At 45.5% G+C, this 17,408-nt stretch overlaps 1 protein-coding gene across 1 annotated transcript in view; it reads left to right on the top strand.

The window, feature by feature from the left end:
• GNA12 (G protein subunit alpha 12) overlaps positions 1-17,408 on the top strand; it is a 115,139-nt gene that overhangs the window by 42,827 nt on the left and 54,904 nt on the right. Inside the window, exon 2 of the mRNA XM_050785649.1 lies at positions 6,600-6,815. Coding sequence (XP_050641606.1) covers positions 6,600-6,815 — 216 coding nt within the window. The remainder of the gene's footprint in view (positions 1-6,599; positions 6,816-17,408) is intronic.

Raw genomic sequence — 17,408 nt, 5'->3', positions numbered from 1 at the left:
AGAGCTTTTGACAGGAATAAACGTAAAGGGGCAAAAGAGAGACATCTGTTTTTTAATGCCTTTTTTCCTTCAAAGGAAGGGGAAAAGGTATAGAAAATGGACTGTAGTTAACTGTTGTAATTCAAAGCTCATCCGTCGTTTAGCCACCTTTCTTGGGTTTTGAAAAAGAGAAAGGAGGAGTCTTTTCTCGTTGTTGGTGCAGTTCATTTGGACCGGCTCCAGCCTGCTTGGGCGGATTGTGTGGTGGGAATAGACTGCTGTTGTATGGGTCGGTTTTGCCTGTGTGTGTTTTTAAGCCAAGCCTATGTTCACCCCGATAGTTGGGGAAGGCCTGGTTTATGCAGTGCTGCAGTTTTCATAAGTGACCTTTGGCCTTCCAAGTCCGGCTTTGCCCCCTGACTTCGTCTTTGACATAAAAAAATGCGACTTCCTAGGGGTTATCGATTGAACTTTTGAGTGAGCTTGTACTCCTTGTGAAGTTAAACTTTTCATTTGTAAAAATAGCCCCTGAATAGATACCTGGTGGGTCAGACCCAATTTCTGTATTTAAGTTGGCTGAGCAGGGCCTTGCCGGATGGCGGGAGGGTTGGTAACTCGATTGGGAGGGCAGTGGAGGCTGAAACCCCATCCAAGCCGCCGTTGCCAGGCTCGGCTGCATCTGCCTGGACGATGGAGAGCGTTTTTATGATTTGTACAAAGGCACTGAGACCCTTTGCCCGAGACCTCGCCAGAGAAATCTGTGTGCTACCTTCTCTGTGCCAAGATAGTTTTTGTTGTGCATAGTGGGGGAAAGAGGAATTGCCTTTGTTTCCTTGTGTACTTGAGCCTTTTTGGTTTTGTCCTTTTGGGAAGGCAGGAGTTTGGTGTGGTGTAGTCAAAGGAAGTGGGGAGATGAGGACCCAGAGGAGGAATCACAGTGGGGGAGCTGGGAGGAAGGGAAGTGGAGAGTTTATTCAAGTCACATTTGGATTCCAGTCCACCACCGCTGCTCGTTCAGATGAACCCACACTTCTGAAAGCTCAGTTTGAGACCCTTCTCCAGTTAGGATTTGAGCAAGCCTCACCTTGTCCTACTATCTCTTCCTTTGGCCTCTGCTAACGTTCCCTCCCCACATCACATAGTTGGAACTTACGTTGCCGTGGTTGCTAGTTAACTTTTTAAAACTTTTTATTTTGAAGTAAATATAGGTTCACAGGAGGTTTCAAAGACAGTACAGAGAGGCATGCAGTTTTTCCCAGTGGTTATGACACACGTGATTTCAGTATGCTGTTGAAGTCGGGAAATGGGCTTTGGGACAGTGTGTGTGTGGTTCTGTACCCTTTCCTCACCTGTGTAGGTTTCTGTAACCACCACCACAGTCCAGACCACAAAGATCCCCTCGTGCTTCTCCTTTCTAGTCACTTCTCCCCCCATCTTTCCCTTTACTAACCCCTGGCAACCATGAATCTCTTGTCCATCTCTGTAATTTTGTCACTTCAAGAATGTTATGTAAACAGAACCGCATAGTGCGTGATCTTTTGAGATTGACTTTTCGTTTAACACAATGTCCTAGAGCTCCATCCAAGTCGTCGCATTCCCGTAGTGAATTCCTGTTGATTGCTGGGTAATAGTCCATGGTATGGCGTGCCACAGCTTGTTTCCAGTGTGGGGCTATGATGAACAAAGCTGCTGTGAACATTACAGGGTTTTGTGTGGACTCAGCTTTCCTATTTCTGAGATAAATACCTAAGTACAGCTGCTAGGCTGTATGGGAGTTGCATTTTTAGTAGTTACAAATCCACCCAACTGTTTTCTAGTTTGTACCATTTGACATTCCCCCAGCAGAGTAGTAGGAGAGGTCCAGCGTCTCTGCATCCTCACCTCCACTTGGTGGTGCCGCTGGTTTTTTGGTTTGTTTTTTAGCTGTTCTAACAGGTGTATAGCGGTGTCTTACTGAGGTCTCCATCTGCTTTTTCCTGACGTCTGGTGATGTTGAACATCTTCTCACTTGCGTATTTGCTGTCTGCATATGTTCTCCAGTGAAATATCTCATCATGTCTTTTGCTCATTTTCTTTAAAAAAAAATTTTTTTTCCTCTTCGTTTCATTCTGTGACCTGCTGAATTTTGCCCATTTTCTAACTGGATTGTTTGCTTTTTAAACTGTTGAGTATGTGTGTATGTATCTCAGCGTCTTGCTCTGTCACCCAGGCTAGAGTACAGTGGCACTATCATAGCTCACTGTAACCTCAAACTCTTGGGCTCAAGCGATCTTCATGCCTCAGCCTCCTGAGTAGCTGGAACTATCTGCGTGCGCCACCATGCCTGCCTAATTTGTTTGATATTCTTTTAGAGACGAGGTCTATGTTGCCTAGGCTGGTCTCGAACTTCTGGCCCCAAGTGATCCTCTCCCCTCAGCCTCACAGAGTGTTGGGATTACAGGCGTGAGCCACCGTGCCCGGCCTAACTGTTGAGTTTTGAATGTCCTTGTATATTCTAAATGAGTCCTTTGTCAGATATGTTTGATGTGTGATTGGCAAACATTTTCCCCCAGTTCACAGCTTCTTTTCAGCCTCTTAAGAGGGTCTTTGGCAAAGCAAAATATTTTAGTTTTCATAAAGTTCAATTTATTGATAATTTTTCTCATATGAATCATGTATTTGGAGTCACATCTAAGAACTCTGACCACACCCTACATCCTGAAGATATTCTCCTATGTGATACATAGTTTTACATTTTGATTTGATTTTGTATAAGCTGTGAGGTTTAGGTCAAGGTTCTTTCCCCTCCCTCCGATTTTCTTTGCCTATGGAAGTCCAATTCCTCCAACAGCATTTGTTGAAAAGACCAGGCTTCCTCTTGTTAATTGCTTTTGCACCTTTATAAAAATCAGCTAGCGGTATCAGGGACTATCCCTGGGTTCTCTGTTATGTTCCATTGATCTGTGTGTCTGTCACCTCACCAATACCACACAGTCTTGATTATCATATCCATATAATAATTCTTAAAATCAGAGAGACTGTTCCCACTTTTCTTTTTCAGAGTTGCTCCAGCTAATTTAGTGCTTTTTCATACAAATTTTCAAATAATCATATTTATATCTACAAAATATCCTGCTGGGATTTTATGGAAATTGTGCTAAACCTGTTTATCAATTTAAGGATATTGATACTGTGTTGAATCTTTCAATTCGTGACTGTGGTATATCTCTCTATTAGATTTTAAAAATTTCTTTCATCAACATTTTGCGGTTTTCAGCACGTAAGTCCTACACATATTTTGTTAGATTTATACCTATTTCATTATTTCAGTGATTGGTAGTAGTGCATTTTTCATTTCACTTCCCACGTGTCCATTGCTAGTATATAGAAAGACAGTTGAATTTTGTGTGGTGTTATATCCTGCCACTGTTCCGGATTCGTTTGTTTAGGAGTTTTTTTGGTAAATTAATTTGGGATTTTCTATATAGATCATCTTTTTATCTGCAAATAGGTTTAGTTGTGTGTTTTTTTTTTTTTTTTTTTTTCTGTCTAATCTGTTCTCTCTTTTTTTTCCCCGCTGCTTTTCCTGAGCTGTATGATCTTTTATTTCATTTTCCTACCATATTGCACTGGCTAGAACTTCCAGTACCGTGTTGAATAGCAGTCGCAGAAGTAGGCATCTTTGTCTTTTCCTAGTGTTGGAGGGAAAGCATTCAATCTTTCACCATTATGAGGCTGAAGAATTTCTCTATTCCTAGTTTGCTGAGGTTTTTTAAAATCGTGATGGGTGGTTTTTTTTAATCCATATATTTGTCTTTCTAGCCAGATTCTGAGTTTCTGGGGGGGTCAGATACTGTTTCTTAAAGTTTGTTTCCCCCACAAACGAACACATTGAACAAATGTTTGTGGATCGGTAGGACTAGGCATGGTCTCCAACGGCAGACAGACGAGGTCCTGCGGGGGGAAGTTTGGGGAACATCTCTAAGCAGACCGTCCTGGTGAGCTGGGTCTGGAGGAGAAACCAGACCGTCCTGGTGAGCTGAGTCTGGAGGAGAGGTGTAACTACTCTTTGGTCATCATTACATCTGACTCAGTGGTTCAAGGCAGAAGCGGAAGTTACAGGCACCAAATTGATGCTGCAGGAGAGAGATGAAGGAGGCAGAATGGATTCATCTACTCTGCCCTGGATGTCAGAAATGAAGCTTTTCAGGATAAGTGCCAACTAAAAATCATTGACTTGTACACTTTAAATTGATGAGTTCTGTGGTACATGGATGATAGCGCAGTAAAACTGTTACTTAAAAAGGGAAAAAAAAAAAAAAAAAAAGGCCGGCTGCAGTGACTCACACCTGTCATTCCTAGCGCTTTGGAAGGCTAAGGCCAGAGGATCACTTGAGCCCAGGAGTTTGAGACCAGCCTGGGCAATATAGTGAGACCCTGACTCTACAAAAATTTTAAAATTAGCCGGGCATAATGAGGCATGCCTGTGGTCCCAGCTCTTCGGGAGGCTGCGGGCGAGGATCGCTTGAGCCCAGGAGGTCGAGATTGCAGTGAGCCATGTTCATGCCACTGCACTCCAGCCTGGGTGACAGAGCAAGACCCTGTCTCCAAAAAAAGAACATAGGTTAAGTGCGTAGTGAATAGCTGACCATGGTATTCTCTGTCCTGGAGGATGGGATGCTGCTCTCAGCTGGCCTGAGTGCCCCAGATTGCTCTGAGATGAGAAGGCTTTTCCAGATGGACAGATGTGCATTTGATTGCCTTCTCAGGGCCCTTGAGCACTCTGTACATCCTACAGTGTGGACCATACCAGAGAGTATGCAGTGTGCCCCTCAGAAGAACACAGGAAGTTCTCATAGACACTGCCTTGCTGATTTCGAAGCATTAGTCTAAGAATGGTGAAATAGACCTTCTGACTGCTCAGGGGGTGCTGTTTTTGCTGAGACAGAATATTTTCCAAAGGCTGACTACATTCCCTAATACTATTTTAGTTTAGGTTATTTCTTCATCCCGTTGACCCTGTTGGTGAGGTAAGAAGGGGCAGAAAAATATTAACTTTATTTTTAACAATGAGGAAATAAGCAGAAGAGTGAAAAGTAGTTTCTCATCACAGTGGTGACGTTAAATCTAGAACATGATCCCCTGGCTCCTGTTTTGGTGGGCGGGCTACTTGGCTTGTCATATTTTAGTCTTTTCCTGTCTCGTGACTGCTGACTGCCTGGATTTTTATGTTTTCCCACCCATTTTAAGCTGGAAGAAGCAGTTGTGTCTTCTGGAATAGAGGAGCTGCCAGATTTCAGTGACGATGACAGTAGTAGCGCTGGTAGTACTCGTAGCAGTACAGTCATCCCTCGTTTCCACAGCCAGCCACCAACAGAAAATAGTCACGGACAGTAGTACCACGTTTGAGAGAGAGAAGGAGAGACCACATTTACTTAACTTTCATGACAGTATATTGTTATAATTGTTGTATTTTATTATTAGCTATTATTATTAATCTTTTACTGTGCCTAATTCATAAATTAAACTTTAAAAACAATACAGGTAGGGCTTGGTACTGTTCAGTGTTTCAGACATCCACTGAGGGTCTTGGAACCTATGCCACGGTAAGGGATGGGGGCTACTATAGTTGTTAAAACGTTTTTTTGGCAGAGAGACTGAGGCAGGCGAATCAGCTGAGGTCAGGAGTTTGAGGCCAGCCTGGACAACATGGTGGAACCCCGTCTCTACTAAAAATACAAAAATTAGCCATGCATGGTGGCGGGTGCCTGTAATCTCAGCTAAAAATAAAAAATTAGTCAGGCATGGTGGCAGATACCTGTAATCCCAGCTACCTGGGAGGTTGAGGCGGGAGAATTGCTTGAACCCAGGAGGCGGAGGTTGTAGTGAGCCGAGATCACTCCATTGCACTCCAGCCTGGGTGAAAAGAGTGAAACTCCATCTAAAAAAAAAAAAAAAAAAAAGTTGACTTTTTACTGATACACTTCATTTTCCAGTGAAATTTTCTGAATTTGTTGCTACCTCCTCCCTGCTCAGTTGTTTCTTTTCCAGTAGCTTTGCAAATGAGTGATGGCAAAATGTAGACTTCTTTCTGTGGTGCTTATGTACATCTGTTTTCTATTTTTTTTTTTTTTTTTGAAACAGGGTCTTGCTATGTTGCCCAGGCTAGAATATACTGCCATAATCATAGATAACTGCAGCCTTGACTTCCTGGGCTCAAGCAATCCTCCCCACTCAGCTGAGACTGGTGTGCCACCACCAAGGCACAGGTGTGCCACCACCAAGCCCAGCTGTTTTTAATTTAATTTTATTTTTTTGTAGAAGCAGGGTCTTGCTCTGTTGCCCAGGCTGGTCTCAGACTCCTGTGTTCAAGCAGTCCTCCCTCTTTGGCCTCCCAAAGGGTAGGCTCACAGTGTGAGCCACCGTCCTCGGCCATGTGCATCTCTCTTGGTGAGGTTATATTCCTAGGAGTTAAGACATTTCACGCCACAATAAGCAAACCAAGAGACAGACTCTGACTGCACATTTGAGAGCTTGTGAGTTTTCTGTGTTATGACAATCGATACCCATTTTGAGGTTTTCTAGTGTGGTTTAGTCTTCGGAACGCAATCAAATCCTCTCTTAATTCTTTTATTTTCTAGGGCTCAAGGGTTCTTGTTGATGCACGAGATAAGCTTGGCATTCCCTGGCAGTATTCTGAAAATGAGAAGCATGGGATGTTCCTGATGGCCTTCGAGAACAAGGCGGGGCTGCCTGTGGAGCCCGCCACCTTCCAACTGTACGTCCCGGCCCTGAGCGCACTCTGGAGGGATTCTGGCATCAGGGAGGCTTTCAGCCGGAGGAGCGAGTTTCAGCTGGTGAGTGAATAAACCTTTCTGGGCACCTGATAGTGTGTTTTTTACACAACTATTTTGGACCATTAGTTGAATTTCCTTAAAAACTGTATAACAGTCCAAGCAAGCTCTCAATCATCGTAAGTTGTAATGATCAAAACCAGAACACAGGACGGAGGCAGATGCTACATAAAAGGCTCAAGAGGGAGGGAGCAAGAGCCACTCAGGCAAGATCAATAGCTTTCTTCTGGGAATACGGAGGGTTCTTAGAATCATCCGAATTGGCACAACCCAAGGAATTTCGTTTTTTTTAAGAGATCTTGTTCATAGTGGGAAATATCCCCTCATAGCAGCTTCCCAGCTTTGGACATGTGGATGTGGGCAAATCACGAACGTTTTCAGATCAGCGCCTCAGAAGCAAATCCGACCCCACCCAGTTATTCCCTTCAGATTTGTTCCCTTCGTTTTAAGGTCTAAAAACTTCACAAAGCCCAGCTATTTAGACTCATTTAGGGTCTGAATCTGTAACCAGAAAATTTGGGGGCTTTTGCTTGTTTGCCTTTTTTTTCCTACCTTTCAACATTAACCGTATATAAAATAAAACGTACATTTTTCTGATAACCAGCACAAATGTGCACAGCTGATATTAATACACACCCAGCGTATCCAGAAATGCCTCTGACTCTCACAGCCCTTTGCCCCCTGAGCACCCAGAGTCAAGTTGGAGTCATGAATCCTTTGCCCTTCTTATGATTTTGCCATAATATCCATTTATTATTTGTAAACACAACAGTCTTGAGTTTTACTGATTCTTAAACTTCATATAAGTCGTTTCTTACTGTGTAGTACATATGCTTCTGTGACTTACCTTTTTCACTCCTCATATTGGAATTTCTTCACGCAAGGCACATAGCTGCAGTTCTTTCCTTTTTACTGCTGTCCGATGCTCCATTGTGAAAAGATACTAGGATCCATTCCTTCTTTCACTGAGGTACTTTTGAATTGTTTTTCATATTTTGCTCTTGGAAATGTCGTGTTTTTTTTTTTTTTTTGAGACGGAGTCTCGCTCTGTCACCCAGGCTGGAGTGCAGTGGCGCCATCTCAGCTCACTGCAAGCTCCACCTCCAGATTCAAGTGATTCTCCCACCTCAGCCTCCCGAGTAGTGGGGACTATAGGCACCTGCCACCACACCGGCTAATTTTTGTATTTTTTAGTAGAGATGGAGTTTCACCATGTTGGCCAGGCTGGTCTCGAACTCCTGGCCTCAAGTGATCCACCTGCCTTGGCCTCCCAAAGTGCTGGGATTTCAGGCATGAGCCACCACACCCCGCCCTATTCATGTCTTTTACACATCTTTTTCCTGCAGAGTAATTTTTATTTTTCTAATTTATCTGAAAGGTACTATATAGTCTGCTAATAGTCCCCTCAGTTCAATTTCCTTATTCTTCCTCCAAGTCCCCCTAATGTTAATGTTTTACACAACCACAGTACAACTATTAAAACTAAGAAGTTGGCATCGGTATGAAAGCATCAGTTAACTGTAGACCTTGTCTGAATATGACCCATCTTTCCTCTAGCGCTCCTGTCTGCCGGTTCCTCTAGCGCTCCTGTCTGCCGGTTCCTCTAGCGCTCCTGTCTGCTGGGTTCTGGCCTGGAGTCCCCCATTGTGTTTAGTCTTTGTGTCCCCTTGGTCTCCTGCAGTCCATGATAGCTTCTTGATCTTTCCTTGTCTTTCATGACCTTGACACGTTCAGAGCACTGGACAGGACTTGTGTAGAATATTCCTGTTTGGGTTTGTGGTATTTTCTCGTCATTAGGATGAGGGGATGCATTTTTTGGCACAGAAACCACAGGCGTGCCATTGAGCCCTGCTCAGATCATCTGATCAGGAAGTGTGTGATATTGTCCAGCGGCTGGTGCTGCAAACCTGGGTCGCTTGGTTGAGGCACTGTTGGCCAGCTTTCTCCACTGGGAAGTCAGTATTTTCTCTGTGTTGTTAACGCATATCTTAGGGAGATACATTGAGACCCTGCAAATAGCCTGTTTCTCCTCAGGCTTTTGCCTATAACTGTTAATATCCTCCAGGGCATCTTAAGGATGACATTTTTACTAGCCCCTTTGCATCTGCACGTTCCTTCTCAAGTTAACTTTAACAGTTAAGGTAAAAGAACCAAGAGAAAGTGGAAGATGTGGTTGCGGTAGAAAGGAAATTTTAATCTAAAGAGCAGGGATGTAAGAAACAATTGGGAAATACATGTCCATATCTCAGTGTGAAATTGAGGTTTACACCTTTTCCCCATAAACTCACACAGTCTGAGAAAGAAGATTCTCGTTCATTTAGAACTTGGATGGAAATTGAGGATTTTCCAAAGAAGGAAACAGAAGCATCGGGGCTGATCATATCGAGCGGGCCTTCTGTCTGGGATCCGGCATGGTGCAGCAGCTTTGACAGGCTTGTCTTTGCCCTGGTCATCGGTGCAGGGTGTCAGTGCTGGACGGGACCTCCCAATTTAGGAAGTCAAGCCCCCGTATTGTCACAATATGGAAGTAAGCCCACAGCAGTTATGGTGTGCCTGAGGCCACATCATCTTGGTAATCACTGTGAGAAATTTGGGCCGGATTTCTCCCTTTCTTCACTCATTCGTTCATTTATTCTGCATTCATGGATCACCTACTGTGTGAGACATGGTGCTACATGCTGGGGATATTGCAGTGAAGAAGACCAAACACGAGCCTGTCCCCAGCGAGCGAGCTTTTACTCTAGATGTGCACTTGGCGGGTGATTAGGGTGAGGTGGCCACAGGTGGGTCAGTAGTCATCCCTTTGGTTTGATCTTATCTCCTGGCTTCAGACCACGAGACTTTGTGAAGATACAGAAAATATACTGTTGAAGCCAGTAATGCATTTGTAAAGGCTGTAATAACCAAATGCAGAGATGATGTGAAATTCTTGTTTATTGGTTGGTGGGTGCATGACTGTTTGTTATTCCTATGCTTTATACATTTGCACTTCTTTTTATTCTTCAAAAAAAATGATGGAGCATTTTATTAAAATAGCTAGATAGTAGGACCCTAATAGTTATTGTTGTCAAAACACACAGTTACAACAAAACTGAAAGACCGTACCCATCTGAACACTATTACCAGGGCTCCCTCCCCCACCCCTGCTGTAGACCCTTGTTTCTCTTCGAATCTCTTACTGAGCGTCAAAGCTTTTCTAGGGTGATGCTTCATCACCTTGTTTTTTGCTTTTCTTTCTTCCCCAGCTGACAGCACTTGACAGTCTCCTGTGAAGAGCTGCAGCTGCTTTGAGAATTGCTGTCGGCCAGGTACTAGGCGCCTCCCTGTACCCTTTGCTGTCTTGCTTTTTCTTGCCATTCCAGTCAGAGGTAGAAACAAAAAGAGGAGGAAAAAGGCTGTGTCTGGTGATTACCTTGTGACGGTAATCCCTCCTCTCTCCTCTGAGGAGCAGGGTGGGCCAGGGCAGGGGGTGGAAATCTTCGCTTTCCACAGAGGGGAGGCAGCCTGGCCGCCCTCCCCACTGGCCCCTTGCCGTGCATGGCCACTGCTGTCCACTGCCGGTCACAGACAGCAGACGCCCCATGAGCATCACTCCTGTGGCTCAGTTGAAAGGAAGATAATCTCACCAGGTTAGACCTCATCTTCTAAAACACAGTTAAGTAAGACATAGCAGGATGCTCAACAGAAAGGCTTTGGTCATCAGTATAACTAATACAAACATTATCTTCTTGTCTGTCCTCTTTTTTAATAAAACAAAATATAGCATTTTTAAATACAGCTTGCACATTAACTAATGTGCTTATACTATGTGGATGATATTGCCATAAATCGTCTACTTTTGAGTATACCATTTATTTCTTTACTTTTTTTTTTTTTTTAAGAGACAGTCTTGCTCTGTCTTCCAGGCTGGAGTGCAGTAGGGTGGTAATAGCTCACTGCAGCCTCAAACTCCTGGGCTCAGGTAAACCACCTGCCTCAGCCTCCTAAGTAGTTGGGATCACAGGCATGTGCTACCACACTTGGCTAATTTTTACTTTTTCATAGCATCAAGGTCTTACTGTGTTGCCCAGGCTGGTCTCAAACTCCTGGGCTCTAGCATTCCTCCTGCCTTGGGCTCCGAAAGTGCTGGGATTACAGGTGCATGCCACCAGGCCCAGCCTTGGTGTACCTTTGAATTTTAGGATCTAGTTAATTAGAATGGTATGACATAGATATATCAGTGTCTTTGGTGTGTGGCTCCTGACGTGAGTGTGACCTGGATTTGTATGTCATAGTCCTCCTTCCATGCCGTGGAGCGTGTTCTTTCAGTGAATCCTTTCTGTGTGCCAGGCCCTGTGCTGAGGTCAGCTCTCATTTTCTCACATAGCCGGTAGGACAGACAGACATGCAAGCACATAATTGTTATAAATGTGGTAAGAAATATAATTGAGGCCAGACAAGGTGGTGCGTGCCTGCAGTTCCAGCTATTCAGTGGCTGAGGTAGGAGGCTCGCTTGAGCCCAGGAGTTCAAGGCTACAGTGAGCTGAGATCGCGCCACCGCACTGATTGCAGCCTGGGCAACAAAGCGAGACCCTGTCTCAAAAAATATATAATTGAAAAATAATCAGGCTGTGTTAAGCATAAAGGAAAAAAGCAGACGATTCTATCTGGCAGGAGGAGGTCAGAGGTCTTTGGAGGAGACTTTTCTAAAGGCAGGTAGGATGACCCAGGAGACAGTGCAGAGTGAGGTGGCAGAGGGAGCAGACAGAGGCAGGGACTGGGAGAGCGGCCGGCAGGGCAGAAGGTTGCTGAGCCAGGGGCTGCCCTGCAGAGTCGAGCAGGCTTTAGCCAAGAAGAGTGTGCATACATGTGGATGCAAGCACAGAAATCCCAGCTCAAACTGGCTTAACCAAAGGCGCTTTGTGAGCCAAAAACTGACACAGGCGGGAGCTTTATGTGCAGTGTGAGTTATTTCTCTGCCCTTTCCTGGGCTTTCCTGGGCTTCTCTGTGCTGGTTCGTTTTTGGCCTGGCTTCCTCTATGGCTGCAAAATGATGGCAGCAGAATGAGGCCTCACGTGAACAGATCACCACCAGGAGCAAGGAGGGGACCTGACACGTGGCCAGGGAGATGCTGTGCGTGGTCGGTTTAGGCATGGATGAGCTCTGCATCCCTGTCCTCACCACTGGAGAAGGAGGGGCCGCCTAACTGGAGCAGTGGTGGGATGCTGCCACCCAGTCTATGAGCTGTTCGGTGGGTGCACGCAGGTCTCAGAGGTCACAGCGTTCTCTGCAACCACATGTACCAAGCGGTTTGAACTCACTTATGGGCAGTGAGGCACCACTGAGGTGTCAGAGCAGTAAATCACAGATCTGAGTTGCTGTTTTTCCAGAAATCACTGTGACTCATGTAAAAGATGCCTGAAGGGGTCCGGGAACGGTGGCTCACGCCTGTAATCCCAGCACTTTGGGAGGCCAAGGCAGATGGATCACTTGAGGTCAGTTCAAGACCACCCTGGCCAATATGGCAAAACCCCACTTCTACTAAAAATACAAAAATTAGCCATGCATGGTGGTGGGACGCCTGTAATCCCAGCTACTCTGGAGGCTGAGGCAGGAGAATCGCTTGAGCCCAGGGGTGGAGGTTGCAGTGAGCAGAGATTGCACCACTGCACTCCAGCCTGTGCAACATGTGTGTGCAACAAGACCCTGTCTCCAAAAAAAAGGAAGTGGGGAGGTGAGACAGGGCGAGGCCGGCTGAGCTCTCCCGGGCTCCATAGAGAGTCTGTGTGATCATAGCAGGGCAGTGGTGGTCTTGGTCCTTACCCTCATGTCCTGCTGTTCATCACCCCGTCTGCTTGTTTCCTGGCTCCACAGCTCTTTGCTTCTTACCTAGTTAATAATAATTCTCACTGTCTACCTTTCCTCCAAACATGACCTGTGAGCAGGCCAGTGGCATCTCAAGGTACAGAATGGCCTGAATAAATGGAACTACTTACTGTTTTTCATAACTTACTCTTGAAATTGTGGCCAGTGAAATGTAGTAACCAAGTTGTGAATATAGGCTGTGTGTTTTCTTGCTCGGTCCAGAGCTCTCCCAGTGTCCAGGCGTGCGCTCCTTTTCTCAGCTGTGTTCCAGCCAGACTGAGGAGGGTGGGGAGGGAGAGCTCCCCTCTTCTTTTAGAGTGACTTCCTAGAAGTGCCGTCCAACACGTCCTCAGAAGTCTCCTGAACGAGAACACGGTCACCTGGCCACAGCGACAGGGCAGGCTGTGTAGTGTGGACTCAGCCAGCAAACTGTCCCCGGGAGGAGCTGTTGAGCAGCCTGGGGGATCCTGGATGGATCCGTGGGGCGGCCATGGGAGCAGCTTCCACATATTCTTGGCTCTCTGTTTTTGCTGGCATTTGTTTGTTTGTTTGTTTTTTTGGAGACGGTCTCGCCCTGTTGCCCAGGCTGGAGTGCAGTGGCACAATCTCAGCTGACTGTAACCTCTGCCTCCTGGGTTCAAGCTATTCTCCTCCCTCAGCCTCCCCCGAGCAGCTGGGATTACAGGTGCCTGCCACCACACCCAGCTACTTTTCTGTATTTTTAGTAGAGATAGGGGTTTCGCTACATTGGCCATGCTCGTCTCGAACTACTGACCTCAGGTGATCCTCCCGCCTCGACCTCCCAAAGCACTGGGATTCCAGGCGTGAGCCATGGTGCCCAGCCCTGGCATTTGTTTTCCCTCTGCCATGGTAACAGAGTTGAGAAGATGACCGCAAATCTGGACTACATTTTCTGCCTTCTTGTGGTTTAGCATAGCCATGGGACTGAGTGCTGGACGTTGCTCTAGGGGCGAAATGACACTTACCCCAGCCTCTCCCTTTTCCTGATGCCTGGCCATTGTCAAGAATCTGAGCGGTCAGCATGGACCCACAACAGAAGTGGCCTTCAGCTTGTCTTGTTTAAGCCTCTGTGTCTTGGCTTTAGCTCTTACCAACGTAGCTTCCCAGGGTGGTGTTTTCCGGAAAGCTCAGAAGACGGTGGGTCCCTGGGAGAAGGGAGAAGAGTTGTTGTAGCTGGAAGAATGGCAAGCGCAGAGGCCCCAAGGCAGGAGCAGGCTTGGTGCTCCAGAGTGCAGCAGGGAGGTGACGGGAGGTGGGCCAGAGCAGTGGGTGACAGGCGACAGCTCGTGGTGCCTGCGGAGGGGCCCCTGAGGGCTGCCAGAAGGACTTAGGAATTGGCCAGAGGCATGCTGTGGTTTGACTTACATTTGAATAGGATTTTGCTGGCAGCCATGTTGATAATAAAAGTGGGGGTCCCATGCAGGCTCTTAAAGTAATGTGGCTGACAGTGACAGAAGGTGGTGAGCTGTGCTCAGTTTCCAGACACCCTAGAACCAGGAGGGGTTCAGAGGCCACCTCACCTGTTGCTCACACGACTTCAGGATTCCTTGTGTGTCCGCCCTGAGGAAGAGCGAGCCCCAGGGTTGTTGCGTTCTGTCCGTGGATTTGGGGTGCTTGCTGGGGAGTCCATTGCTTGTCTTCGTGAGTACGCCCAGGCTGCCTCTGTGTGTCTGGACCCTGCCTCTGGAGGGTAGAGCACACAGAGCTGAACCCCATGCTCATGGTGTCACTAGTGACATCTGGTGTCTTTCTTGCCGGGGGCCTTGCTCTCTGCCAGGAGACATGTTTCAGACCCAGAGTCCCCAGTCTCCCCATGAAGGCCATCACCCCTCATTCCTTCAGGTCTTAAGATGGGCATGCTGGGTTGGGGATGCCCAGAGTCGCCATGTTGAGTGGGGCAGAGAGAGGTTATAGCAGCTCAGAGACACCCGCCCAGGGGACAGCATCAGTCCCGGTCTGTGCTGGTCGGGGACTAGCCAACCTCTCAAGCATTCAATTAGTGTTTAATTAGTGAAAACTAAATAAGCAAATCACACCAGCTTCTACCAGGTATGTGAGAGGATTTTCCCCATACCCCAGCCATATGGCTTTAGACTTCTATATGCTTAATCTTCCATAGATAGACAGACAGAGATATAATATGTTTATATATTTAGTTTTCTGTAAGTTTTGCCAGCTTGGTAAGTTGAACTTTTCATAATCATTGGTTCTTTTCATATGTTTATTGGCCATTTACATTTATTCTCTTGTTAATTGGCTGTTGACATTCTTTGCTGCTTTTTCTTCTTTGGGAATAAGCATCTTTTGATTCGTACCAGTCTATCGCCAGGTGCCCGTTTTTTCCAACTCCCTTTTCTTTTTTGCAATTTTTCATTTTGAACTAATTACAGATTCACAGGAAGTTACACAGATAGTCCTTGTGGGTGTCACTTGGTGTCCCCCAATGGTGATATCTTACAGGATTATAGCACGGGATGAAAACCAGGAGACTGGCATTGGTGAGTGTGTGCATGTAGTTCCTTGTCACTTTATTATGTGTAACACCACAGTCGAAATACAGAACCATCTCCCACCACAGCCTCCCTCATGCTGCCCCTTTCCAGTATACCTTCTTTTTAAACGGAATCTTACTCTGTCGACCAGGCTGGAGTGCAGTGGTGTGATCTCAGCTCACTGCAACTTTCACCTCCTGGGTTCAAGTGTTTCTCCTGCCTCAGCCTCCCTAGTAGCTGGGATTACAGGCATCCACCACCACACTTGGCTAATTTTTTTTTTTTTTTTTCGGTATTTTTAGTAGAGATGGGGTTTGGCCATGTTGGCCAGGCTGGTCTTAAACAGATCACCTGAACTCAGGTGATCCACCCACCTCAGCCTCCCAAAGTGCTGGGATTACAGGCATGAGCCATTGTACCTTTTTATCTCTGAGTAGTATTCCCTGGTATGGAGATACCACAGCTTGTTTATCTGAAAAATATGTGTATATGTACACACAGGCGCAGGTACAATACACACACTTACACATGAGGACTGCATCATTTTTTACCTCATAGGATAAGTCACAATGTCAGAAATAAGTGAATAATTTCTGGAGAAAATAGAGTTATTTCAGATATTAAACCGTCAGAATTTACTTTCTTAGTTTTGGTTTGGTGCTGTGTATATATGTGACAGTTTTTAACCTTTCACACTAAATTAACTTTCATAGTGTGATTCAGAGCTTTCTTAACTGTTAAAGTCAGAAGGACCTGAGAAATTCCCTTACCAAATCCTATTTGAGATTGACACCATTTGAGGCCTGAGACTTGAAGAATTTGCCTGACCTGACAAAGTTAATGAATGACCCAGACAGGCGTGAGAAGAATTTAGAGTAGCCTGGGTCGTCTGATGCTTATTTGGGTGCTGATCCCAGCTCTGGAGTGGGTGGGACACTTGCTTTTCCTCTGGGGTGGCTCTTGCCTGAGGATACAGAAGCAGGAAGCTGAGGTATTTGCTATTCTTGGATCCTGCACTGGTGAGAAACTTCAATGTGTTTCTGCCTGTGATGTTGGCCTTTCCCCTTCATCTCATTAATCATGAAGAGTATTATATACTTATAAACCTCTACAAATCTACTCCTCTAGGGAAAAAAAATGAAGTGTTAAGTATTTGAACACAGATCCTTAAGCCAGTGCATAGTGGCCCAGGGTAAAAATGTGTGATGTAATGGAGTTAATAATGAAATACTTTGTGTGGCAGCAAGACCAGAAACCCTAAAGGAAAGCAATGATGGATTTGATTACATAAATGTTTTTAACATTTGTATGGCAGAAGTCAACATAAATTAAGAGTCAAATGACAAATTCGGGGAAAATTGCAACCTATAACGAAGGTGTTTTCTGTGTGATAAATGCGTGAGAGCGCGCTTGTGAATCAGTACACGAGGGATGCATCTCCAGGAGAAAGCGGAGGAAAGAAGGAAGAGGGTCATCATCCATGCCACTCATTGTGGAAACACAAAGTCATGCTGATATAGCTTTGTCAGCTTGGTTGGGAGTGATTTTAAAGAATAATGCTTTGGGCTGATTGGGTCTCAGGAAGTAGGTATTATCATACATAAAAGGTGGGAGTATACAGTGATGAAGTTCCACAGTTTGTGTCAAAACATAAAGTGTTATTCTGTTCTTTGGCAGTAATTCATCGTCCCAGGAATTTATCCTAATACAGTAATTGTAAGATTTCCAGCTTGGCTGGGCATGGTGGCTGATACCTGTAATCCCAGCCCTTTGGTAGGTGAAGCAGGCATATTGCTTGAGTCCAGAATTCAAGACTAGCCTGGGCAATGGGGCAAAACCCCTTCTCTGCCAAAAATACAAAAAGATTATCCAGGTTTGGTGGTGTGTGCCTATAGTTCCAACTACTTGGGAAGCTGAGGCGGGAGGATCCCATGAGCCTGGGAGGTTGAGGCTGCAGTGAGCCATGATCACACCACTGCACCTTAGCCTCAGTGACAAAGCAAGAAGACCCTGTCTCAAAATAAAATAATAAATGTTAAATTTTAAATAAAATGAGATAAAAATAAAACAAGGTAAAATGATTTCCAGTTTCTGGTTATAGTGGACTAGTTGTCTAAGGACCTGCTGAAAGTAATTTAAAATGCTAGATAAAATGTTAAAAATAAATTTATTAGGCCAGGCGTGGTGGCTTACGCCTGTAATCCCAGGACTTTGGGAGGCTGAGCAAGGTGGATCACT

The sequence above is a fragment of the Macaca thibetana genome, chromosome 3, assembly GCF_024542745.1.
Source record: "Macaca thibetana thibetana isolate TM-01 chromosome 3, ASM2454274v1, whole genome shotgun sequence".
NCBI classification, from domain to species: Eukaryota; Metazoa; Chordata; class Mammalia; order Primates; family Cercopithecidae; genus Macaca; species Macaca thibetana.
The sequence above is the reverse complement of the archived record's forward strand: the minus strand, read 5'-3'. Positions and strand labels throughout refer to the sequence as shown.